The sequence below is a fragment of the Siphateles boraxobius genome, unplaced genomic scaffold (assembly GCF_051911475.1).
Source record: "Siphateles boraxobius isolate OS27281-9 unplaced genomic scaffold, OSU_SipBor_1 53, whole genome shotgun sequence".
Classification (NCBI taxonomy): Eukaryota; Metazoa; Chordata; class Actinopteri; order Cypriniformes; family Leuciscidae; genus Siphateles; species Siphateles boraxobius.
This window is the reverse complement of record NW_027509175.1, coordinates 52,697-80,323: the sequence shown is the minus strand read 5'-3', so window position 1 is coordinate 80,323 and position 27,627 is coordinate 52,697. Positions and strand designations below refer to the sequence as shown.

Here is a 27,627-nt window from a genome sequence, read left to right as displayed (position 1 = left end):
AACCATAATTTAAAATATAAGAGATCAGAAATTATACCCCCTGCTGGCCTTTAACAGATAATACATGCAATGTCCCCTTTTTACAGTTTATTTCACACACCTCGACAGGAAAAGTACAATTTTGTCTGACTTTCAAAATAAGGACAATGATTGTTGGATTAACACTTTCAATAACAGCATAATTTATTTATTATTGGTGTCATTTGATGTAAAAGATAAAATTTCTACATTTTTAACGCACACTCACGCACAGATAAAAGACCACTCTGTGGTTACCACTTGCTGTTTATTGATTCAAAATAGAGAGGAAAAAACAGCATTTTGAGTTTTAAAGTATCAAACTGATAAGCACCTGAAATGTATGAAATCACTGTACATGAAAAAGAAAAATCAACAGGTATTTTATGTGGTGGTTTGACTAGTCAGCCTTACATTACATGGCATTGGATGACATAGATGGATAGTCAACAATTAAGTTAGTAAGGCATTTTCTGTTAAATCTCAGTCACAACCATTGCAAAAATGAGATCTGCTTTGCTTTAACACAAGAAATCTGGTTGATCACATACACTTATCTGCTCAAGAAAAAAAAAGTTATTCTGTTCAAATGTAAAACTTTCCAAACAGGTTCCCAGTCTCAACCTTACAGTTAACAGTTCTGAATGTACAATCAAACTGGTTGAGTTTGACATTTAAAATAAAATAAAAAAACATTTAATAAATCAAACGATTACAGGCCACTTAATGTAGATGATGGGATGAGAATGTAATGGAATCATGTAAAAGTGGGAAACTGCTCTTTCAAAGTAAGGTTTTTAGGTCCCTCTTATTTCTTTTAAGTGATTTTTGGTAAAACTATTCTAGATTTGAGTAATGCTGCTATTAAATGACATCGGCTGTCATTTTGATTTCTGAGGTTATTTGGATGGCTGAATTTAACAGCAACTAGATATTGTCCACTGCTCCAGCTAAATGGAATCATTTCAGTCAATCAACTCAACTAATATATCTGCTGAGATAAATAATTATTAATTATTAATTCAAGCACACTTTATTTGCATTAGTGCATTCATAGTTCACTACTGGAGGTCAAAAAAAGGCAAATGAAAAATAATTTCATATATTATTTTATCTCATAACATTGTAGATTAGAAAACTTAGAGGTGCGAAAAATGTAAATGAAAATGGCAATATGTTCATGTGGCACCCACTTTGATCTACATAATAAGAAAACCTCCTTAGATTAAGACTCAGAATATGTAAGCTTTAATAATAGTGGTTATATGTGGTAGGTTAAGACTAACAGCAGAATTAGATAAGATATGTATATCTTTGTAATCCTGTGTGATTGTGTCTCTCACTGCGGTCGAGGAGTCAGGCTGTTTTTCTCAGGTTGGTAGAAGTGTTCCACAATGGCATCAACCAAGTTATCCAATTCAGTTTTTAACTGATCAAGATCACTAGAGAAAAGAAACACAGAAAACCTGTTTATACATGATTATGAGTTATTCAAGTGGCACGTGCCACTACTAAATTATTTAGCAAGGGCCAAGACTATGATTATGTCTACCATACTGCGCTTACTATTCTTGCAGAGTACAGTGCGCATAATGTGCAAATATGCAGAATTTTCTGGATTCATAGAATACAATGATGACAAACTACTACCTTACAACATTCCTTAATAAATTATGCTGTATGTGACAACATAGAAAACTACTATTGGAACTGTTTATCACATCGTATTGTTAAAAAATATTAGCATAATTTAATACATAATAATATGCAATTATTATTATTATTATTATTATTATGTAGTCATTTTGAATAATAATAATAACAACTATATAGAATAATAATCATTCTAACAATATATATTTTTTACAATACATGATTCATAATAATTATACAATTCTATTACTAAATTAATAGGAAATGATATGTGATAATAATAATATTATTATTATTATTATTATAACAAAATATTTTTATTAATCTATACAAATTAAACTAATTAACAAAGAATATTACTATTGCCATACTATTGTATTGTAAAACTAGAACTGTATTTAATAATAATAAATTATATATAATACATATTTAATAATACTTATTTTTATAACTGAAGTAATATATAATTATATGTAATATATTACTGTTATTATTATTATTATTGTTTAGTCATATTGCATAATAATAGTATTATTATATACACTGTACAAAATAATAATTATTCTAATAATATATTATATATAAATACATAATAGTAATAATATATAACTAAAGTAATATACATGTCATAAATTGTTATTTTTATATATATATATATAATATTATATATGTAATTTAGTATTATTTATACTTTTCAAAAAATTAAATCAAAGAAATATATTACAATTGCAATAATGATATTGTACTGTACCATACTTTTTTTTAAATTATTAATAATAATAAAACTTTGTCCTATATAGTGTGAAATGGTAACACTAAACCTGTTTCCTGGTGCAGCACAGAGCTCAGTGTAATATTTGATTTTAGGCTCCGTGCCGCTGGTCCTCATTGTAGCCACGCCCCCGTTAGCAAAAGTGAAGGTAATCATCTGACTGCTTTTACTGGTGGGCAGAACCTGTGAGTAATAGTAAGAGACACACAAATAGAAGATATAAGATAAGAAACATTTAAATAAGATCAGCTATCAAAATAATTCTAATCATTATGGGCTACGCACAGCCTTGTTGTCGGGCTGGTGGCTGTCATAGCCGGTCGTAAGGTCTCTCACTGCTGTGATGGCAAAGCCCCCGCACTCTTTAGGGTATGAATTCTCCCCGTCGTAATTCCGAAGACGCTCAAACAAACGCTTTATGGTGTCTTGGTTGTGGCAGATGAAGTAGGAATTCTTGGTAATGTGGTAACCATACCTGAAATCAGTGAGAGACATTGTGACAATAAGGATTAACAAGAAGATACAAGAAAATTTATTAGAGATGTCAATGCTAAAGTTTTTGTTACATACTCCTCATAAATTGATCTGAGTTGATGGGACAGAGTTATATTTTTAGAAGCCAGGTAAGAGACAAACTCGCCAGCAATGGCAGCCGCGCTCACACCATCTTTGTCCAACACTGCAGTATAACACATGTAACCTACAACACCAATGCAACCAAAGAAAAATGTTAAAGGATTTTGAGGTAATGCACCACTGTGTATTTAAAAAAAATATCCCAACTAAGAGTGACAGAGAACCATCTCATGTAGAGGATAGCTCGTTTTATGTTTGTTTAAAACATAAGGGGTTATTTTACTGTCTCTGGTTCGGGCGTAGTATGAATTGCAATAATATTATGATATTGTGATGCATAAAAATGTATTGAATCATAATACATATTGTGATATCTATCATATTATTATACACAGCACTAGCTAGGACAAGGTGAAACTGATAAACATTTAAGTTATGTGTTATATAGCAGAACATTTCTTATCCAAAATTAACAGTATAGCTTGACAGTACACATTCAAAAGGAACAAAGGATCAATCTAAGGTTAGGTGTCTTACGCAAGGGCCTCCATGATTTCTGTTATTAAAGCTGCAGTCCGTAACTTTTGGCGCTCTAGCGGTTAATAAACAGAACTGCATACGTCTTGTGGAAGAACATTGTAGCCGGAGCTACTTCTCTCTGTTTAGGTTTATGACCCAAACCAGTTTAAAGTAGTCAAAATATAAACACTTATTATAGATGTACCGTAGTGTTTCAGGATAAGACAAAAACACGGTTTGGAAAAAGGATTCATGATACTCAGTTCTCATGGTACTAGCTTATTATATACATTTTGAACACACACACACAAAAAAAAGTTACCGACAGCAGCTTTAAGACAGCTCTAGCGTCTTGAACTTTTGATCATTGGGTTACAAAGCAGAATGTTATCCGAACCTCACAAAAATGCAAATAAATTTGTGTGTGGATGTGATTGTACCAATAGCTTCTTCAAAGGCAAACAGAACAGTTTTTCCCTGGTCCATGAGATCTCTGGCTCGGTTTCCCATCCATTTAAAGCCTGTTAGAGTCTCCTGCATAAGAGACATGCAGAGATTCAACAAACAAACAAAAAACGTAAAAGATAAAAAAATATTCAGACATGATATTGTACAATGCCGAATTTTCTGAGCAAAGAATTTCCGTGATTTTATCAAGACTTTTCTAGCTATTTCTGATGACTGGATAAGGATTTTTTAAAAACATTTTATGTGAGATCACATTCACAAAGAAGAGCCAAATAAATACTTTAGAAATGAGCATTACAATATTTTATAGTGATAGATTCTATTTACACTGTAAAAATAGCAGTATTTTCTTTGCAATAAGTGTAAATCGTTGTTAGATGCTATTTATAAATAGTGGCAGATACTATTTGTGCCTCAGTGTTGTTGTACATGAAACGTTATGCAATAATAAAAGAGTAAATTATTATATTTATTAATATTATTAAATGTATACCACCTTATTGGGAAAATAAAGCCCTTTTTACACCTACCCCTAACCGATAAGCACTTTATTATTAAACGCACGTTAGACACTTTATTCACACTTTTCGAATATTTTATTCTTATTTTATTTTTATTAAAAATAAATGCTTTTTTTTTTCAAGTTCGGCAAAAGGCGGATTCGAATTTGGGTCGATTTGCGTCAGAACTTTCTGCTATGTGCCTTACCCCACACTATTGCTACTGTTGACAAGTCAGAGTCTTCCATAGTTTTGTTTGGCCCAACCAGACATCAGTGGGCAGAGATAGTGTAAACAGCCTCTCCTAATAAGGCAGGCTATTTGCACTTAGTGTAAATACACACTCTGAAAATGTATATTGATTATAGAAATGTTCTTGACTATGTTTTCCAGGCCTGAAAATCACACTTTTGAAATTCCCTGATATTTCCAAGATTTCCAAGGCTGTGGCAACGCACACTCTTATTGACCCATAGAACAATCAATTTGTCACTTTGCAACTAAATTAAGTTTATAATTTAGCAACATAACGTCATGGGATAGAGCAGTGGTTCTCGACCGAGGGTCCGGGACCCACTAGGGGGCCTCTGTATTCCAGGGGAGCCCCAAAAGGTCTTAAAATTCTTTAAATGTAGTTAGTTATATACACATAACCTAAATTAAAACGGAAAAAGCATTAAACTGCTATCACATTTTTGAGAATATTTATTTTTATTACAATAGAAGTAGCAGAGGTATACATCAGCTTAGTTAGGAAAAAATTGTCTTGGTCTTAAAAAGTTGAGAACCACTGTGATTGAGGCACCACGAAACTAAGGAATCACTCATTATATTACACATTATATGGGTATAAAGCAGAGGTACCTCAAAGTGGAAGCCCTCTTTCACGGCAATGGCACGGAGGATTTTTGAGGAGACAGTGCTGGATAGCATGTATACATCCTTAATGGAGGCTTTTCCCTCTCCTTTCTGCTGCTTCCAGCATTGGAAAATCCACCAGCCGAGCAAAGCACCCGACTCATTACCAGAGAATACCCTCCACTGCCCACTAAAAAAAGAATGATTGCTGTTCATAAAATGAAACACTAAATGAAAATCAATGCGAAATGCCAAATAACACGGACCTCTTCTGTTTCTCTGCAATAGCTAGTCGGTCAGCATCAGGATCATTTGCCAGAATAACAGTTGCTCCCTCTTTATCAGCAAGTGCGAAGGACAGCGTCTACATACACAAAACAAATACAGATTACTGCCCATCTGGCATTGCATGTTAAAAACACATTTTCCACACCACAAGAGTGTGAGAGAGTGTGAGAGTGTGAGTGTGAGTGTGAGTGTGTGTGTTGTACCAGGACTCCCTCTCCCTCCTCAGGGTTGGGATATTTGACAGTGGGGAACTCCGGGTCCGGATCTTTCTGCCTTTCCACAGCATATGGAGGTTGAAGGTCAAAAGCCTTAAAAGCAGCCTGGACAAAGAAATGTCCCACTCCATGAACTGATGTATGGACAATCTTCACTTCTGTATTCTTATTCAGCTCCCTGTGAGGACAAGAGAGGTGTAAAAACCAGACTGATCAATTATTAGGGCTGGGTACTGGCACTAATGAAACTGTAGAGGGCACTGGCTGATTAGTCCTTTACATGCAATTTGCAACCAATCAAATCATTACAGCATGGCACAAACTGATTGGCCTCTGCTGATCCTGCAGCCAATGAGATTGCTTGCCCAACATTTAAATAGCCTGGTTGGTTGTTTGCTGTAGGCTAGTCCTGCAGCGCTATCAGAGTTAATCTGAAACCCTCCACCTCCTCCAGCTCCACCTGTCTAGATCTGCTACGGGATATATGTATGACTACTTAGGCAGCAGCAGCAGGATATCTTACATGCTCACAGCAGCGTGTCAGTGCATTTATTAGCAGTAGCAAGTCCATAGTTGCTCTGCAGAAGCAGCAGCGTAGCAAAACTTGTCCACCAAGACCAAATACATTAACATAGCCATATTCAATAACATGCTAAAACTATTTAGAGAGTTGTAATGATTGATATTTGATCTATGCACTTTCATTTTTCTGAATACATGTATATAAAATGTTTTTAAAAAATGCTTACAAAAATATATATAGTTGATTATTAAAAATAAAAGGCATGTTTAAAGGCATAATTTCATAATCATAAATACAGTTTACTTTACACATTCATTGATAAAAGCAAAGTTTAAAGTATTTGTAAACCCATCTAGATCGGTCCAAAGGCGGCATCTGATGGGTGAAGGTCTCTGTGTGTTACTGTCTTTACGCGTGGCTAAGTAATTTAATTCGATTTAAGCTTTTATCTGATTCCATTTTATATTTGACTCAATTTTATCATGACCTCTAATTTAAGTTAGATTGCCAATTGGTTATTGGTCAATTAAATAGAACAATCAAATGTATTGCTAAACTATTATATAACTCTTTAATTATATTTTACCCGTTCATATTAGGAAGCTATATTGCCCAGAGGTCCTCACGCCTTGTTTAACGTGGGTCTCACGATCACAATCTTGACAGCTTCGGTCCCCAAACAGAGGTAAGCGTGAATTCACACAACCAAAGATACTTTGGTATAGCCCCCGTGATTGCCTGCACTTGAAATTAAAGTAACGTTTACTTCAGTAGTGGTATGGCCACTACTTCAGATAGAAGTCAACCAACTTTACTTATTAAAAATTATAAATATTAGTCGTCACTAATCTGACGCAAAACTTGCGGTAACATACGAATCCGTTTAATCTACTTGGGAAAACAATTTCAGCGTCTGTCGTAAAAAAAATCTAATTTAACAATTTATTATGTGAGGTAATTGCATCATGCCAATTTTATAATCAGTTCAAAGATAATAAATACAAAACATCAAATATTCTGTAATAAAGAGGGAAGATGCAAACCTCACATTATAAAATAAATGCGGAGTGCCTGCATACACTCTGCATCACGGGCTAATTTGAGTTACAAATTGCCCCGAGCCTTCGTCAGCATCTTCCTTAATACTCAGACCAAGGCAGAAACCTCTTTTCAAATGTAAACATTTGCTAACAATGGGAATTTGAATTCAGAGTTTACAACTTTTTGGGAGCAGAATGCCATTTGCCTGTAGGACCCACCCCTCCTCTATGTGCAAGTTATCTCTTTATCCTTAAGAACTTTATTATACCTTTTGGTTTACTTATTTGGGAATGAGTCATTTGTACCAGTCACACTGAGACATTTCAAATGATACCAAACATGTATAATACTGTATGATAATTATTCACACTAAACCATATAGATTTTTGGGTGAATATCTGGTGATCTCAGCGTGAGAGAGACTACATGGGGGAGGTGATTGACTCGGGGATGCTAGTTTCTCAAGAGAGAGTCAAATGTTAATTTCCAGGAAGGTCCTCGGGAGTGGTCGTTCCTCAACCAGACTGCCCGCCATTTCTCAATTCTTACATATTAATCTTGGAATTTATGAAAATTAATATCAGATGGTTCGAATGAAATTGAATAAATGAACTTTTTGACCCAGTCCAAATTCTTCAGACATGTCTTTGTGAGTGTACCTGTGATAGCAGTGCTGCTGTATAGTTTGGCAGTATTCTCGGTGTATGTCCTGGTATGGGTCATTGAGAAGGGAACTCTGAAGAGCTCCATCTGTGTCCCATGATTCAGGCCACGGCTCAAGGTTTTGTTCTATAGCTGCAGCAATGCCCTTATCATGGGGAGGAATGATCTGAGCTCCATTTGCCCAGTACACCTTAAACAAACAAACATACACACATATTGAAAAATGGATCATACCTAGAAGTCTAATCAAAACATGCTCAAAATATATTCTTCTAAATCAAACATCTAGCATATTTAGCTGGAGGGATATATGATACCTTGTATCCATTATCTTGTTTGGGATTGTGGGAGGCTGTTACCATGACACCAGCACACAGTTTTAGATGTGACACAGTAAAAGGCTAAGAAGGAAAAGGAAGAAAAGGTGTTAATTCTTTCTTAGTCTTTCAAAGACAATTTATAAATCTTTTGAACGGTAGTCTCTTATGCTCACCAAGCCTGTATTTATTGGATTAAAAAATACAGTAAAATGGATAATGTTGTGAAATAGTATTACAATTTAAAATAGCTGTTTTCTATTTTAATATGCATTTTAATATTTTGGAATAAAATGTAATTTATTCATAATTTCTTATTATCAAAGAAAACAATTAAACAATTAAAAACAATTGTGCTGCTTTATTAAAGAAATAAGCCCCCAAGAAGCTGTGGATTACAATGATTTTAGAACAGTTAAATTCCCCCTGTAGTCAATTATTTTATCACTTAAAACTCATCTTTGAACACCAAAATGCCTTAAAATGGCTTGAATGTAACTACACCCTTTCTTCATTTAATATACACAGATCCATAAACATGCAAATTATCCCCGCCTCCAATCACTCACACCAGCTCAGAGATCCAGTCGGTCAACTCGTTTACAAGTCGTTGTATCAGAATGGTAATGCATCGTTCTCTAAAACTCTACTCAACGGTAATTAATATGATTCACGTTTGGCTTGACTACATTATCAAACAGCTAATAATGTGATTCAGACAGCTGCCTTTTAAAAATCAATATCCTTAGAAACGCTTTAAACAACTTAGAACGTCAGTGGAGAAAGGCATATAGTACATCATAACGTTGTAATATACATCATGTACATAATTCACCAACTATATTGCTAAATATACCTGATTTTTCATATCAACAGAAAAATATACCAGGATAACCTGGCTTCTTTCAAGACCCGGTTAACGACATACAAGGTATAGTTTGTGATGTCAGAAACGCCGGCGATTTTAAACTGTGTTTTTAAGGAGTTTTAAGGAGAAAATACTCAGCAATGGTGTTGACTTAAGAATTTGCATGTGGTTTGTCTTAAAGCACATTAAGACATATAATAAACATTAGAAACTTGATTTTCACCACAGGGGCTGAATTTCTTATTTCTATAGTAATACAACTATGTATCATGTAACTTTTAAAAGTAACACTACCATAAAAAGTAGTTCCCTACAATTGTAGAACAAACATGTGCTCTGAGCATGCAAGGCTCACATGATCATGGTGTGGCCGATCTTTGACAGTGCCAAAATTTGTACACAGACCCACGCTAGGCTGATAATTGAGAATATGACATTTAGATCCCCCGTGGCCACCAAAAGACGAAGAATATGTCAAACTACAGTGGATGACATAACGGTTTCCCTCTTGAGTTTAAGAAATATGACATATTTGATTTTTTTAATCAGTGTTCTGTAGACTTATACTCCATTTTACATAACAGGGACCAAAATGTTTTTGGGCTAGAGGACACAGAGTGAGAGAAAGCTGTTTGAGGGCTCAAAGTGAAAGGTTTAGAGAGTGATAAGAGAATGAGTGAGAGTGTGTCCGTGTGCTCATGGGAACAGAAAAGTTGATGACTGGTGAAGAATCTTCATGAACCCTTCCCGTCTCTTGTGCAACAATCTCACAGTGTTTTCACGTGCAATTGTGTGTATCTGTCTTCTTTCCCATGCGTTTGGCTTTTGACTTGTAATTAGTTGTTTGTAGCTGGATGTAGCAAATTTTCAAAAAGATATTTGAACAAACAAACTAAAATTGACAACACTTCTAAATAATGAAGAAGAATAAAAATGGACAAAGTTAGGGTTACTACTTCAAATTTTTGAATATGTTCCATAGAAGCATCTTGGAATACAATGCAAATTAGTATGGTAATCATTCAGTACCATGCATGGCATATGTACTACGCCACGGTGATACCATTACTGTACCATGGCACCAGCAAGTAAAGGAAAGTAGTAGATTTTTGTATATACAATTTTTTTCTGCCTTTATTACTCTGGTAAATGGTACATGTCGCAGTCAATATGCTATTATGCTGATTTGGTCCTCAAGAAACATTTCTTCTTATTACCAATGTTAAAAATAGTTAGGGGGGGAAAGGGTACAAAGATGTCCTTTTAAGGGTACTGCCCCATTGACAAGCCGTTGCACCCCTAAAAGGCACATTGCAGAGCGACGTATTAATTTCTTTGAAAGTGAGTGGGTGCTAATGCTCATGGCTGCTAATGTGTCATGCTATACCGCAGTGCAAATCAGTGTAGCAGGTTCATACATACCACATATGGAGTGGGTGTGATGTCATTGAAGAGGTAGACTGGGACCCCTCGACTGATGAAGACAGAAGCAGCAAGGCAGGCGAATCTTTTACTGCTGCCGCCACTAGGGGGGTGAGCGCGAGCATCGAACCCAATCACCACCCCCCTCTGCTTCAGATCTGTAAAACACTGCTCCAGGTACGCACAAAAACCCTACCAGAAGCAAAAGAGAGGAAATAGATTTTAATATTTGTCCATTACCTTGACTATGCTTTGCAGAATATTTACCAGCGTTCTGAAATGGTTTACATTTTTTAAGAGATTAAGAAAAACTTCTTAATAAATTGAACTGTATACTTTACAGGTGCTTTGTTCCACTGGTTAAAAAAGAACTTTAAATCCTGCTCATACCAAGACGATTGATCTGTGCAAAAAATCGGTTTTAATTTGCCTGAAAGAACATTCGCATACTGACGATGTGACATATTTTTTATGGAATGGCAGAAGAGGTTCTCTAATCTCTTTTCCATTATACTGCAAAGAAAACTGCCCAACCAATGAAATTCACAATCTTGGTCACATTCCCCAGAGCCAATACATAAAACTACAACTTGGTTGCACTAACAAACAGACTATTTTGCTATGTGACAGAATAGCAAAGTGCATACATAAATCTGAATGAATTTCTTCTTCATGTATGTGACAAGTGATCTCAGAAACTGAAGGGTTTTTTTAGTGCCATCTTCTGTCAGAGAACGAATCTTCAATTCTGACTTTATAACTCGCAATTGCGACTTTATATCTCGCAAATCTGAGAAAAAAAAAGGCTGAATTCTGAGATTTAAACTCGTAATTATGAAATAAAAAGTCACAATTACCTTTTAAAATGTTTTATCCCGTGGCGGAAACAAGCTTCCATAGTTATTTGGCTAATTTTAATGGGTGAAATTCGGCCATTTCAATAGCAATTCAAGTGATCAGGAATTTTGTAATTTTCACACAGCTTCCGCAATAGGTTAAATTGGGCCAATAGGATTCGTCTCAACAGAAAGCTATTTGGTTTGAAAGTGACTTCGGTGTCAGATGTGCTTCATACAAAATTTCACATAATTTCACACCTTAAGGTCATAATGAAACTGAATTAATGACCAATCTTTTCTTCCATACTGTGAAGTACATCAGAGTTGAAAAAAAAATGTAGGGTAGGGACTTGGTTCTATGCATAAGCTGTTGATTAGATCTTGAGATGTGGCTGTTGCTCTGAAAAGTCGAGCCAGATGGGCAGTTGGGGTTTAAGTGGAGTAAATGATTGGAGAAGTCTCACATAGGTCACCAGAAAGAAGTCTGTCGTTCCGGGTGGAACCAAGAGCACTTCAATCTTTTTGATGTGATGTCATAGCTTAGGATCTCCTGTATAGTTTTATTGATTCCGAGTGACAAGATGATCAGTGGGAAGATGACATGGGAAGCTACATCACCTGAGTGGTCTGTATGATGGTGAGGTCATTCATGCAGGACACACCAGGTCCCATGGCGGCTCTCAGTCCCGCTGTGCCAAACTCCATTCGGGCCCCAAAACATCTCTGCAGCTCTGACATGGCTTTATCTTTAACCATAGACCGCACGGCAGCAGCCGTCTTTGGATTCTGTAAACACACACACAAAATATAATCTATCAATATTTTTTTTTTCATTCTTTCACATAATGTGCACTCATGAATTCGTTCCACTAAGACGTAAATGTCTTTCTTCATCTTCTGTATGAAGAAAGTAAATGAGGTCAATTTGGGTTTTATGTCGACTTATTATTTGCATATTATCTAGAAGTAACAATAAAAAAATGAATGGGGGGAAGAAAGGAGCGTCTTTGTCTCTAGGCATTGTCCTTATGATTTTGATTAGTGCAGTGTGTGTGTGTGTGTGTGTGTGTGTGTGTGTGTGTGTGTGTGTGTGTGTGTGTGTGTGTGTGGGAATAGGCTTTCACGATCCTGATAAGTGAGACCATGTGAGGATGCAAAGTGAAGGGCTGTGAACCATTCCTGACTGCAAACACACTAATGATGACCTCTCTGAGCAGCACACAGGCCAATACAATCATTTTGGTGACTACACTGCCAATATACTTAAATTAATCATATAGTGATAGCATACCTTTTATAGATTTAAAAAGCTCTGTTACCTTTTTTGCAATGAAAAAGAGAATGAAATCTGAAAATCCAATTTGACCTAATCCATGACCATAAACTTTTGAGTAAAACCTTTAACCACGTTTCATGTGACCCAGTTAAGCACACGACTCCAATTACTGTAATGACATTAAACTGCATTTATGGAACTGTCCATTGACAATATTTTACATTCTAGGCCTATTTAATATCAGGACAAATGAAAAGAATTTACCTCACAATGAACAGATTAACAATATGATGTGTTCATATTAGTTAAACCTACATAAAATTAGTGTATTAGAGAATACTCTGACATTTTCAGTGTAACCAAACAATCTAGAAAAATTTGCACCTGTTTGCCAGTTTTATTGTTTTTGAAGTATAGTGGTCATTCGCTTTCAGTTCAGGCAGGTCATGTGTTTTTTTTTTACTAAATGAATCAGACACATTTGCCCAATTCCAAAACATTCCTGATGAGAAATTACAGATTAAATCTTTATTATCTCAAAATGTTTCTCTTGGGGTAAATGGATTATATTATGCATCTCTTGATTCTCAGATTTTTCTTCTGAGAAATAGCCTAGACCTCAGTTTATCTCATGTGTCTCCTTCAGACTGTTAGAACAAACTGCTCAGATGTTCCAAGATACCAAGGTTTGCAATCAAAAGACAGATTTCAATATGAAAAGAAAAACTCAAACCAAATTAAAATATTTACCACCATTCAATGATTTGGGGTCAGTACGTTTTTAAAGAAATAATACTTTTATTCAGCAATTATGCATTAAATTGATCGAAAGTGACAGTAAAGACATTTATAAGGTTACAAAAGATTTCTATCTGGTCTTTTGTAGTTTCTATTCATCAAAAAAAAAATTATCATGGTTTTCACAAAAATATTAAGCAACACAACTGCTTTCAGTATTGATAATAAGAAGAAAAGTTTCTTGAGCACCAAATCAGTATATTAAAATTATTTCTGAAGGATCATGTGACACTGAAGACTGGAGTAATAATGCTGAAAATTCAGGTTTGCCATTACAGGAATAAATTACATTTTCAAATACATTCAAATCGTTAATTGAGGCTTGGTGAATATAAGAGACTTATTTCATAAATAGTACAAATTTTAACAAACTTTTGAACAGTAGTGTACTGTAGCCTATATTAATTGTTAGCTCTATACTCTGATTTGTCTTTTTGGAATTTTAGGAGAAACGTCTTGGACAAAAGCTGATCAAAGTCTCCTGAACAAACTCTGAGCAAAGTATTTTAATAGAATCCATATTCGTGGCATATCAATAAGAAACTGACCGATTCGCAATTCGGATGACATAATTTTGAGTAAGCCAGTTAGTAAGAAAAAAAAGCTTCCTATAAAAAGCATGTTTAGGCTAATGTTAATACTGAAAAGTGTCACTCTGTGGATAACTGCCACAGATGTTGCTCTTCGCTGTTTCCTAGCTGAGCTGTTATATCGCCACTCGGGGGTTTGGCAACATGCTACTGAACTTCAGTTTCAGCACGAAATATGTCAGATCTCACATACTTAAAGCTACATATCAGAATGTGTTTGGTCTTACCTTGTCATACTGTAACCATTGCGTGACAGCCTGGTCCAGGCGACTGTCTCCTGTGCTTTCCAGGCCGTTCTCCATGTCGATCTACTTCGGAAGTCGGAACTAAATTGTAAATCAAACAACTAAGAGATTCGACAACTACTGCTCTTTTAACTTACACTGGCATATGAATTTTGTCGCTCCGGGTGAATTTAACTATAGCGTGACCAGTGACTGTTACTATCGGATTATAAATAATGTGTAGTAGGCTATGTCCGCTGATTGAATGAAAAGAAGTGGGCGGGGTTTTCGAAGGGGCGGGACACGTGATTCGCTCATGCCATTGTCTAGCCCAGAGCTGTTGCGTAGCCTATGGTAGAGCACTCGTGGGTAATATCACTGATATCAACCTGTCCCCCAAGTTTACTGCAGAGCAAATGGGTGGAGCTTACGCCTAGCCCCTAGTCGTTTGAGCCATAGATATCATATAGATAGACGCCCTATCGACCGCTACTGCCTATTGGCGCAGACGAGCCGTGGGGCCGCCATCTTAAACCGGTCACCCGCTCCGCTCAGTGTAATCTGTTTGGCAGGTGCAATGAGCTGCCAGCGCATTTAATTAATCATATCTCACTGAATACCGAACTGATTTTCACGCGGGTTTTTTTGCTGCAAAGTTCATGCACGTAGCTACGATACAGGACACATTGAATATTTTGTTCACAAAAAACAACTAATAGTACGGTAATGTTAAATCTTACTTGTGTAAAGTAATCCCCTAGTGATGATCCGCCGAATTGAGCAGGAATAGGCTATGCTGCACAGTGCTCTGGCATCTACTGCTGCTATGCAACGTAAATAGGAGTATGACCGGTTTAAGATGGCGGCCGCATTTCTTGCGCCACCAGCGGCCAATAGGGCATCTAGTTACTATATGATGGGTGCTTCTCAATATCCCTCCTCGTCACCTCGCTCATCCGTCCTCCATCCTATGACCCGGAAACCAATCAAGCACAGCCATCTTGAAGGACATCTCAATTCTCTATTTTTTTTTTATTTTTTTTTATTTTATTTTTTTATTGAACAATATTAGTTTACAAACCAAATAGGGAACAATACAATGCCTATTACAAAATATACACTTTTCCATTCATATGTCCATCCTAAATGTCCACCTGTGTATATATATATATCATACAATAACATCAAAGAAAACAAACATTCAATAATCATTGTAGAGGGAGTGCAAGGAAAATAAATACATAAATAAGGTTTAAATCTTACCAAACTTAAAAGGAAAGAGACTCATACATTGATTTATACAGTTCTCCAATGGTTTGATTATCTTTAGATAAGTGTTTTAAAGATTCTAAGTATTTTTTGCATTCCTTTTTAAAGTAATTTAAAGAGGGTTTACTGTTATTCCACTTACTTTTGTGTATATGGTATTTACCCATTGTAATAATATTCAAAGTGTATAACAACTCTTTTGAAAGACCATCAGCGTAAATCAAAACCTGAAACAATTTCAGTGATGGAATATCTCTCAATTCTCTAATTGCACCGCGAGGAGTCGAGGATCGAGGAGTGAGGAGGCTTTTAGAGGAGTCATGAGCGAGGATACTCAGGTGTATCCTATGCGGAAGTGTTTTATTGACTAAACGTGACGCACGTATACTCCTCCCCCTTGACATCGGTCACAATAATTTGAATTTATACTTTACCTTTGCAGTTTATATAAACCACACATCTCACATTTCAGCAGGGTATCTTGCTTTATTATTATTCATTATGAATTTCTTAAATAAACAAGCTTCAACAACATAAGGGAATATCCTTTGAGCGCTGCTGATGACGCTGTGAAGTGACGCTCGAGTGGGCAAGTATTCCAATGTATAAAAAAAGCTTTCATTCGATTCCTCCGTCCTCATTTTCTTTCCTTGCGTCCTTCCCTTACAACCTACAGGGGGGGGGGCTGAGGCGCTAGGAAAGGAAGCGAGGAAAGGAAACGAGGATGCACAAATAAGAAATGAGAAGCACCCCTTGTCTATGGTTTGAGCGCTCCAGCAAGGAGCCAGCACGTAAGCGCCACTCATTTCGCCACCTAGTGGCTATTAACGTAATGAAGCTCTTCGTCAGATCGAAATTTTAATGGGGACATTTTTTGTATTATTGTTGATGCGCAGAGATTAGGTCAAAGAAACGATAAGACTTGCATAGAACTGGAGATGCTGGCATAACCATTGGCTTATAGTGCCTTATCTTTAACATTTTTCGCATTGTTTCTGTGACAAACGGCATGACTAGACTAGTTATTTGCGAATCAATCATATATAGCCTAATTCATGTTATCAAGTATGCTCATGTGCTCTTTGCTTTTAAACGTGGTAACTGAGTTTTCCGTGCAGGTGTGATCAAATGTGTTTTAATAAAATGTCACCTATTTGCTTGTCTTATTTATTCCTAGGGGAGAGCGGGGCACAGCGTAACTTTTTTTGATTTCTCAGTTTGTGATAATCTACTTAGGGTTTAGAGTATTTATTTTTCACACAATAATTTCCCCATATGTCTAGTACAATTATGTGGTTTTGTTTTATTAATACTGTGTATACTTTTTTCTTTATATACCCCAAAAGAATGGAAGTGAAATCTGACAACATGCCCCATAGGTGGGGTCCATTAACATGTGAGGGTGAACGCATTGTAACATGACATGTAATATGACAGCTTAAAATGTTATCTGATCTAATAAAAAAATATACAAGACAAACTAAAATATTTTCTCAATAAAATAAAATTATTAACTTTTTCATATAAAATAATGCCATTTTTAATAATTAAAAATAAACACATTTTTGAGTTTGACAACAAACACCTGAAAACATAGCTATACAGCATAGTTCAAATCATAATAATAATTAATACTTTCTCAACATTGACTCTTCATTTACATTTTTCTCATGTTTTCTTAAAATAGAATCATTGGTTGCTGCATCATCCTGTGAGTTGGGATGAGAATCATGATAAACCATAGTTATTGGGATTATTGGGAATGCCGTGCTAAGTGCTGGTCGATAGTCACAGTTCAGCTCACGTCAGGTCAAGTGGGTTTAGTGGAGGAAAAAACTATAAACAGTCAACTTACAATTTCCTTCAAAAAATTAACAAGGTGTATTCAAAAAAATATAAATAAATGTAGCCTATTATTGAAGACAGTTCTGTGTTCCACATTTAATGGTGAAATAAAACAAATAGCCTATGTGTAAAACATGTAGGCCTGCTGAAAGTGTTCAAAATGAAATCCAAAGCTGTAGCCTACCTGTATATTATTTCTAAAAACTACTGCTATTAGTGACATTAACACTGAAGTCGTTTCAATATGAGAAACATCATCAAACTGATGTGCTGCAAGTAATAAAGCTAAATGTAGCCTATCTGTATAAAATTATTTGGTATTTGTTAGAAACATGAATAGAATTTCAGATTTCAGAATATATGAGGTAGATTACAGACTCTATGTATGACTGAATACAAAGTATTAAAATCATTACAAGAAGTTTTCTCGCACTTACAATAAATTTGATAATTTCACAAGCAACATTCAGTGTGTGAAATACGCATGTTTGTAGTTATTTACATATAGATCTTCATCTTATATATATATAAGATATATATATATAAGAACTAAGCAGAGATCTATTAGAAGTCATTGCTAATTTTACCATCTGATTGTTAACTTCATATATATATATATATATATATATATATATATATATATATATATATATATATATATATATATATATAATAAAACATTTATATATATATATATATATAATAAAACATTTAATATCCAGACTACTGGACACCAGGTAACACTTAGAGAATCAGATGGTAAAATTAGCACTGACTTCTAATAGATCTCTGCTTTATATGAGGAATAGTTTAGTGGTATTACTGTGCCAGTTTCATTTGAAACTGTAAATAAGTGTGGATAGGACTTTGTGAGGAATGCAAAGAATGCAGATATATACACAGGTTAAGGTCAACATTGAATCAATTGAAAGTCAAGAAACCCTTATTTATATGGCGCTTTTTGCAATAGGCCTACAGATTGTTTCAAAGCAGTGATTTATTTATGATAATAGGAAAAATGTGAAAATCGAATAATGCAGAAAGTATCGTTTAATGTTATTTGTTAAAGCCCTTATAAACATATTGTCATTTTGTTCTGTGGAAATATTTATTTCAACTGCATTTTGGGGTTGTAATGTTTTTGTTCTCTGTGTAAGTGACACTGCTCCATCGCTGTCACCCACACAAAAGCTATGTCTGTCACACATTTATCCAGCCTGTCTCTTAGTTATGCAACTACTGCAGGCCAGGCACTGTACTGGTGTGTCAGCAGCACCACTTACAGTGGCGGTATACAAACTCAGCAAAAAAAGAAACATCCTCTCGCTTTCATCTACTTTTTTCGAACAGGTCTGGGGCGACACAATGTTTGGCACTGCAAGGATGATCAGCTGTCCTTCCTGTCCCAGCTGTCCAGATCTGCAGTCCTCATGCCTCCCTGTAGCAGGTCTATGGCATGTTTACCTGGGCATCTTTCTCCTAGTGTTTTTCAGTCAATAGAAAGGACTCTTTAGTTATTTTAATTGTGACCTTAATTGTCTACCGCCTTTAAACTAGTGGCTTAATGACCGATCCACACCATGTGGAATAATTGTTTATGGTTCTTTGAAAAAGTTTGTTTAAACTCTTTCCAATAAAGGTTTGCAAAGCTTATTTGGATTTCACAAAATTATCTTAAAATAAAGTTTTTCATTTCAGTTTTTATTTTTTTCCCGAGTTATATATATATATATACATATTAATAGTTCATAATATATTGTTTATGGTAGCCTATAGCTATTTTAGATGTATAGGCTAAACTTGAAAAAGAAATCCCTAAATTTTCCTTTAATGTTCAGTCCTGATGTAAAAAACTATAATTATCAATAAAATAAAGTAATCAATTAATGAATTGAATTCTGGCCTGACTTTAGAAAGCCGAATGAAGCAATAACCATGACTACGTTTATATGCAGCCAATAACCCGCTCAAAACCGGAATATTAGCAAAACCCGGTCGCGCACGGCCATGTAAACACCGGCAAAAAACGAATGCTCATATCCCGGATTTTAAAAACCCGGATATTATACATGGGGTAGCCCTTTTCTAACCCGAATTTTGGTCATGTAAACGCGTATCGGCATTCTGCACATGTTCTATTCGCAAGGAATCTTGGTCTTTTGAGGGGAGGAACTTCTCGGCGCATACAAGACTCAGACGTGAGTGAAGCTGTGCTTCTCAGACGCAGCAGAGCATACATTTGGAGCGAGGTCAGTACCAGCACCAAAGCAAAAACAAAGGCGATCGCTATCTGCCCCGAACTATTCATTATCCGCGTGCTGCTGCTGCTGTTGTTGTTGTCTTTGTATGGATACAGGAAGAAGAATCGGAAATGATGCATGCGTCTTAAGGTTATCCGTAACTGTTACGTCCAGACGCTAACCGTGCGTCGCCGTTTACATCGGGATATTGCAATTCCATGTATGGAGAAACTCTCTCTGCTCACGCGTGTAAACGGGTTATACCTAATGTTTCAGAAACCCGAATAGTGACCTCAACCCGAAAATTAGCTAGACGTAAATGTCATGTATGTAGTCCATGTCAAATTCAGTAAATGTCAAAGTTTTTCTCAGAAATTTTCTGCACTGCCCTCTAGCACCCCCTTGTTGTCCTCCAGGGGGTCAGAGGACCCATGAAGATTTTTACAGGCATCAATGTCCAGTATTTTCTTTACTGTATCTTCCTCATGATAATGACAGTGTCGGCCATCTTGCTGGTATCAAACTTGACTTCGCACATATTCAGTTGTAATTGTGTTGTGTCTACAAAACAGGATCTGTTTAAAATTAAAGTGAGAGACCAGTGCTGAGGACAGCTGCGAGAAAGGCCGAAAAGTACAACACATTGGAGTAAGCATGTCAGGAATGCGAGGAAAGAGGTGAAAGAGTTTGCACAGTACATATTGCGTTTTAAAACACGAGATGCAGCGTTAAGGGAAAGGGATGTTATGTGAACCGCTGTTGTGTCGACTTCCGACCACTGCCAGATTATTATTCCCATACAGTGGCGTCCTACTTGAAAAATATTCTTTCGCTCTGGTGCCCTAAGCAGGCTGCGTACTCCACATATAGTGAATGTGTTGATTTAAGATTAGGGGGCCGTTCACAGAAAATGCGAAACGCTGCACAATAGTATTCAACTGCAGAGGCACCACGCTGCTGGAGCTTGACACTGGCTGCATCAAATTGCATACACGGAGTATGTTGTATACTTCTAAATAGCATGAATAGGTGCAACATGAGTATAGTCCAGATTTACTTTTTTTTTTTTCCTGTAGTCACTGGATAAATCTTCTCCCATGGCCTTATGGAATAAAGTGTCCAGATGCACGCTTTAGAATCTCGCCAGAACCAGTAGGTACAATGAATTTAGACACTTCAACTGGGAAGTGTGCTTATTCTGATATCGGCACTGCATCCTAATGCTAGTCAAAACATTAGTTTATATGTAGGAACAATTAAACAGTGGAGCACAAACAAATTCAAATGCTGTGGCCAATCAAAGTCATTAAGCTCTTAAAGATGGGAACAATGAGCTAAAGCTCTTGCAAACCTATTTTAGGGCTTTGAGATCAAAGGCCTGCAAACCGGAATTGAATTAGTATCCAGGCCAGATTAAATTAACCCAAACTTAAAATGACTAGGTTAAACTTTTTTTATAAAATCCCAAAGCAAGACACATCAAGTCATGTTAAAGGTTTATTTCACCAAAGTTCAAAATGAGGGCAAATAAAATTCATTTAGATGGATTTACATAGAGCTTTCTGAGTGTTAGACATCCTCAGTGCAAAGTTGACTGCCTCTTCACAAAACATGATAGTACTGTAGAAATGATCATGAAAAGCCAGACATCCTTCAGAATGGTTAAAACTGAATATCCCACTCCAGCCTATGGCTGTATTGACTGGTGGTTGGGAGACGACATCCTCTGACTAAAGTGAAGTGACTTGCCATCTCAGAGTCCTCTACATCTTGCCCTTGGTGAAGATCTGAAGTCGTTAACTCACACCTCACATTTTTTCTCCTGTTCAATGGCTGCAGGAGGTAAAAACAAAAACCCATTGAAGCAAATATATCATGTTTTAGACCAACAAAATAAACTAGCAAGTAGTGACAAAGAATCTTGCAAACCAGGAACAAAAACATCAGAAAGCAACGAGTGCACTGAAACTCAAACTTACTCTCTTTGGTGGGAAGTGTGTTTTTCTCCTGGGTCTCAGTCTTCTTCAGCTTGGTCTTATCAAACTGAGAGATCTCACTGATATTTGGTTTGTCAGCCATTGTTCTACTTTAGTTTATCTATGGGGAAATGAATGAGATAAACTACAAATAAATGTATAAGGCATGCCATAAACAATTAAGTGCACTTATCCAAGACATAACATATAGCAAAGTAAGATCCCAAACCTCTCACTTTACTGGAGAACAACAAACAAGGAGATACAAACAGGGTTTCTGATTTGACTCTTATATTGGAATTAAACAATAGGCTACAATCTGACTTCTAGATAACTGCGGCTGAATTGAATTAATGTTGCAGGTGCAACTTGTTGACAATTTTGCTCCTTTATTTTCATTGGTTAATTGATCAATTGATTGACAAGTTATCTCTGTCAGTACACTTTCCCCTAAAAAACTGATGAAAATAAATATCTTGAATTTATACTATAATAATTTTCTTTTTGTTAGGCATAAAAAGAAAAGAAAAAAGTTATAACCATGAAAGTGTATAATTAAATTTATTTATGATGATGCCACAATATCAATAGGCTTCAATTATTATTTATTCTGCTGTATGTTGCCATATAGACCACTGTATAATTCTGTTCTGGTTGAAATAAAGACTCTTAAAAGGAACAGACCCAATCACACAAGCACAGCTTATCTCAGACGTGGCGTCGATGGCATTGTCAGGCACAGCAGATCTCAGATCAGCACATAAAGCGATGGCATTATCGAGCCAGTCAGAGCGCGAGATGCGCGCTAGCGTGATGTGATACATTATGGGCGACGGAAGCGCGTGTATTTGCAAGAATGACATGAGGCGATGTTTCTATATTTATATTGGACACTTAATCATCAGATTGTCTATATAACGGATATTTTATCATCTCTTCACCCAGAGGTCATTCATAGCGGGTAAAACAATAAATATATGATCAATTGCTGCCTATTTGAACGTGATGTAGCTTGTTGGCAACGACTGAAGATGCTTCATGATCTTTATAGTCATGAAATGATGAGTTATGAAATGTTATATCTCTTAAATCTTATATCTGTTCTGCATCGCTGAAATGAACTGTGGTGGATCATTTAATTTGTCTTTCTTTGTCAAACATTGCAGGTCTAGCCTTTATATGAATTTCCATGACAACCATAATTTCTGCTAAAATGCCATAGTTTCTAAACAAAACTGCTATGACTTAGTATATTAGTCAACGATGCATCAAACGAAAAATAATAAACCAAAATGGCAGAAATATAGTGAAAGCTGTTGGAATGCAACCCAATATTAATGTATTCTGATTTTACAGTAACAGCAATAATTGTACTAAGTATGGTGTAAATGTCAACTGGTTTCCTCTTTCTCTCTCAAAATGTGGAATTAATGTTATACATTGAGTGAATGACCTGGATGAAAAAACTCATGATCTCATAATCAACCATAACTCATAATCAACCAGGGATCTGGGGCCCGTACTATGAGGTACCACACAGGATTAGTTTCAAGTTGACCAAACCAATCCAACCAGGCTTTGTTGGTACCATGACGCTGATCATCAAGATTTGATCCTGAGTTTAGGTGTGACATCAGTAGCGAACATGCTGAGAAAGAGTGTGTATTTCTCGCGAGAGAAACAGCGCAATTCATTTCTTAAATAAAAGTATTTAAATATTAAGAATTTAAAAAAAAATTACACAAACATAAACTGTGTGTAATAATAATTGATAAACTAAAATTGTACATGTGTGATCGATTAAGGGTATAGTAATTACATAAATAATATCTAAATCATACAAAAAATGTATTCTAAATAAGCATTAGTAAAAGCCAGACAATTTTGTCTTTAAATATCATTTGCTGTGTAGTGACCTTTAATTTGGAGTAGAAACAGGTGGAGTCACTTTGCTCACAGCTGATTGGTCCAAGTTCGGTTTGCAACCTCTTACCTCGAACATAACCTGCCCCGCACCAGGTTAGCTGTGGAGCGTAAGTTACTATGGTGATGACCACTGCAAAAAGTCAAGCCAATTTCATGGTGCCTAAAACCCAGGGTTGGCGCAAACTAAACTGAAACATAACTGCTAGCCACCTAAACCGGCTTCATGGTATAGGCCCCTGATGGCGGTATTACATCAACATACTAGTCCAGTGGTTGTCAACTAGAGGGCTGGAGCCCATTAGGGGGCCTCAGCAAGCTTCCAAAGGGGTTGCATGATTTGAGAAAAAAAAAACCATGAGCCAAATAATTTAAGTGTACATAAAGCTGTTTAAATTTATGTTATTTTTGTATGTTTATTTATAAATCCTCTAATTAATTTTTTTGAAGGATGTTATTTCAAATCCACTTTGAGAGTCAGAAATATACACAACCGTTCAAAAGTTTGGGGTCGATAATTTTTTTTAATATTTTTGAAATAAGTCTTTTATTTGCTCACATGGCTGTATATATCTGACCAAAAATACAACAATAACAGTAATATTGTGAAATAGATTATTTTGTGTTCCCGGTCACTTTTGATCAATTCAAAAATGCATTGCAGAATAAAAGTATTAATTTATTTCTTTAAAAAAAAAAAACTTTTAAACAAAAAGTGTGACCTGAGGAAAAAAGGTCTATGCAGGATAAAAACCAAAACGGGGTCAAATGATGAAGAATAATCCTCAGCTTTTTTTAAGACATATGAATCACATTTTGTTTTTCGTATGCATAGTCAGCTTATGTCCTTTTATATGCTCACAATACAGACAGGCAAGCACACAATTTGGTAACAAAACTCCAATGTGTGAAATATAAAATGAAGGAATGGCTTGAATTATCCAATTTTATAAAATATTTTTATATGCATTTTATATTTTTTCATTTGCATTATTGTATTGAAATTCATAGCTCATGCAATGCAACACACTGTTTAAATTGTTACTTTTATGTAGGAAATATAGTTGTTGTACAAATTTTTGATGACAAATTTTTTCCTTTTTTTCCCCTCAGAAGCACATTACAGTTTATGCATCAGATGATGTCATATCTGATCCTCATTTTCAACCTTTGATTGGGTATCAACGAGGACCATGGCCTCCGCCGACCAAGACCAGGAGTCACTGCAGAATCAGAACCACTACTTGTGTGGTTCTGTAGCGGCGTTCGCCAACATCATCATCACGTTTCCCATACACAAGGCGCTGTTCCGCCAGCAGTTGTTTGGAGTGCCGGCGTGGGAAGCTGTGCGACAGCTCCAGAGGGACGGTTTTCGCATGCTGTACCGAGGCATCCTCCCGCCGTTACTCCAGAAAAGCAGCACTATTGCAATTATGTTTGGACTCTATGAGGACTTCTCCAGGTTGCTGCGGCTAAACGCTCCTCATGCCCCCATCCTGTTAACGGACAGTATTGCAGCAGTCTTGGCGGGAACCGCTGAAGCAGTCTTGACGCCGTTCGAGAGGGTCCAAACTTTACTTCAGGATCCACGTCATCATGGAAACTTTCAGAACACTGCACATATTTTTCGTGCTTTGCTTCAGCAACATGGCATCCGAGAACTTTACCGTGGCCTTGTCCCGATCCTACTCAGAAATGGTCCTAGCAATGTTTTTTTCTTTGGTTTGCGTGGACCAATTAAGGAACTGCTGCCCGAGGCCGAGTCAAAGGCAGGGCATTTGGTTAATGACTTTGTATGTGGGGGGATTCTGGGAGCGGCTCTTGGGGTGTTTTTTTACCCTCTGAATGTAGTTAAGTCTCACGCACAAGTAAAGATTGGAGGGGAGTTTCAGTCCTGCAGGGTGATATTGGCGACTGTTTTGAGAGAGAGGGATGGGAAGGTGAGCCGTCTGTTCCGAGGTGTGCATTTGAACTTCCAGAGATCTGTTTTCTCATGGGGAATCATAAATGCTGCATATGAACTATTATTGAAAATGGTCTGATTGAGGTGAGAAAGAACAAAAGGGGAACTCAAGTGAAAGGCATCCACAAGACAGAAAGGGATTTTTTTATTTTGATAATTTTTTAGCTATTTATGATTTGTAATTGAAAGAAAAACATGTTTACTTAAATATCTATTTCAATATCTGTCAGCATTACTGTTTAAAAGTTGGGGTTGGCAAGATTTTTTTTATGTTTATAGTAAAAGGAGTCTCATTGCAAACTAAGGCTGTGTTTATTTTATCAAAAATATAGTAAAAACAATAATATTGTGAAATATTATTACAATTTGAAATACATTATAAAATGTATTTTTTAAGCTGACTTTTCAACAGTCATTACTCCAATCTTCAGTGCCTTCATTAATCATTCTAATATGCTGATTTGATGCTCAATAAATATTTATTATTATCAATGCTATTTTTTAAAATATTTTTGTGGAAACCATGATAAAAAAATCAGTATTCTTTGGTAGATATGAAGTTCAAAAGAACAGAATTTATTTGAAATAGAAACATTTTGTAACAATATACATGCATTTACTGCCCCTTTTGATCAATTTAATGCATCCTTGCTAAACAAAAATATAAATTATCTTTTAAAAAAAAAACTAACTTTCGAATAGTGGCATATGTAATTTAAAATACCTTATTTGACATATTTCCCAGGTTAACTGCACAGAAAAAGTGCTTTTTCATTATTTCTAATCAGGCAGTACCTATAAAAGTTGTTCTTAGCCAATGGAATGGTTTTATTAAGGAAAGAGAAATATAATTTCACCTCAGAAGGAACTTGCATGACATCGAATCAGACTGATTTTGTGAACTGGCTCAATTGATTAATTGACAGACTTAAAAGAACAGCTCATTCATGAACCAAACATCGGTTTCATGAGTGCTCATAAAATGGTGGATATTCAGTGAATAATGTCTTTTATAATACTTTTATATTTTATATTATATTTTTTCTGTATGTTTTTGTTTTCATTTTGGAGCTTGACAGCCCAATCTTAATTCACTTTCATTATATTGTCAAGAGTGGCCAGAAATCATCTTTTGCCTCATCCAGTTGTATGGCTTGAGTAAAGAGCAGATTGGATCAAACATGAGCTGTGAGTGTTGAGAGAGAAATTTTTGACCTCAACTCACTCAGATCCTCCTGTAATAAGCTCCCAGCATTCTTTTTTCTAAACTGACTGTAGTGTGGTCTCTTAACCACAAAGTATTCAAATCACTGTCATTAACAGGGTGGGACTGAGGGCATTTTTTTGCCGCCAGCTATATATATAGTTTTGCTGAGTTAGCTTTGGTGACGCCAAATGCTGTGGACTTGTCACCAAGTCAGTTTGGTGTTTGTGGTCTCTGTATCTTTCATGTGGTAACAGAATCATTCCATCTGAGCCAGTATTCTTCATGCTTTTAGCTCCCATTGAAACTATAATAGGTTATCATGACATAAGCAATGATTTGGCCATGTTTGGTTTGTGTTCCTTGATGCACTAAAAGCTTCTTTGAATCACTCCCAAATCTATTTGGATTTTAAGAAGGTAAGACCACAAAGCCCAGTTGACAATGGCAAAGTGCTACAGTGCAATTTAGATGAAATTGGCTGTGCTGTAAATGCAATTCGGTGCAGTTTTGTGGAATTAAGATTCGCCTATCAATTTTCACACACACTATGTTGTCAATCTGTCATCAGTTCTGGTGTAAAATAGCAGTGTAACTGGCTTGGTTTTGTAAAGGGCCAGTTGCAGTAGATTCTCTGCATTATTCACTTCCATTTACACGACTGTTCAAAAGTTTGGGGTCATTGTTTTTTTTTTATAGATTTTTGTTAGAAGTCTCATATTCTAGATAATATTATTCTCATATTTTAAAATAAATACTAATACTCTTTTCTGTTTTCA

General features: G+C 35.9%; 3 protein-coding genes across 4 annotated transcripts; 1 reads left to right on the top strand and 2 right to left on the bottom strand.

The window, feature by feature from the left end:
• Positions 1-267: 267 nt before the first annotated feature.
• pgm2 (phosphoglucomutase 2) lies at positions 268-15,373 on the bottom strand. Its single transcript, XM_077204954.1, has 13 exons — positions 14,432-15,373; positions 12,159-12,326; positions 10,702-10,893; positions 8,412-8,495; positions 8,091-8,284; positions 5,856-6,045; positions 5,631-5,728; positions 5,371-5,554; positions 3,979-4,072; positions 3,014-3,143; positions 2,729-2,918; positions 2,493-2,626; positions 268-1,460 (listed from the first exon to the last, which is right to left on the bottom strand). Exons 1-13 carry the CDS (start codon positions 14,504-14,506, stop codon positions 1,358-1,360), a joined length of 1,836 nt encoding a protein of 611 aa, XP_077061069.1. The 5' UTR covers positions 14,507-15,373; the 3' UTR covers positions 268-1,357.
• A 5,893-nt stretch (positions 15,374-21,266) lies between these two features.
• On the bottom strand, positions 21,267-22,073 carry LOC143714002 (thymosin beta-b). 2 transcript variants are annotated; one of them, XM_077204917.1, is made up of 3 exons: positions 21,988-22,073; positions 21,762-21,879; positions 21,267-21,615 (listed from the first exon to the last, which is right to left on the bottom strand). In XM_077204917.1, exons 2-3 carry the CDS (start codon positions 21,859-21,861, stop codon positions 21,584-21,586), a joined length of 132 nt encoding a protein of 43 aa, XP_077061032.1. In that variant the 5' UTR covers positions 21,862-21,879; positions 21,988-22,073; the 3' UTR covers positions 21,267-21,583. The 2 variants fall into 2 exon arrangements, with proteins under 2 accessions (XP_077061032.1, XP_077061033.1); XM_077204918.1 differs by having other exon boundaries at positions 21,762-21,903; positions 21,988-22,046.
• Positions 22,074-22,636: 563 nt separating this feature from the next.
• Positions 22,637-25,944, top strand: slc25a51a (solute carrier family 25 member 51a). The gene is made up of 2 exons (XM_077204916.1): positions 22,637-22,719; positions 24,795-25,944. Exon 2 carries the CDS (start codon positions 24,875-24,877, stop codon positions 25,721-25,723), a length of 849 nt encoding a protein of 282 aa, XP_077061031.1. The 5' UTR covers positions 22,637-22,719; positions 24,795-24,874; the 3' UTR covers positions 25,724-25,944.
• Positions 25,945-27,627: the final 1,683 nt, after the last annotated feature.

Excerpts from the sequence above, each read along its gene's own strand:
- LOC143714002 (XM_077204917.1), bottom strand. The coding sequence starts at position 21,861 with ATGGCTGACAAACCAAATATCAGTGAGATCTCTCAGTTTGATAAGACC. Across the intron at positions 21,616-21,761 it reads CACACTTCCCACCAAAGAGA|CCATTGAACAGGAGAAAAAA; the intron begins GTAAGTTTGAGT and ends TACCTCCTGCAG.
- slc25a51a (XM_077204916.1), top strand. The coding sequence starts at position 24,875 with ATGGCCTCCGCCGACCAAGACCAGGAGTCACTGCAGAATCAGAACCAC.
- pgm2 (XM_077204954.1), bottom strand. The coding sequence starts at position 14,506 with ATGGAGAACGGCCTGGAAAGCACAGGAGACAGTCGCCTGGACCAGGCT. Across the intron at positions 5,555-5,630 it reads ATTGCAGAGAAACAGAAGAG|TGGGCAGTGGAGGGTATTCT; the intron begins GTCCGTGTTATT and ends TTCTTTTTTTAG. Across the intron at positions 4,073-5,370 it reads AAGAGGGCTTCCACTTTGAG|GAGACTCTAACAGGCTTTAA; the intron begins GTACCTCTGCTT and ends TCTCTTATGCAG.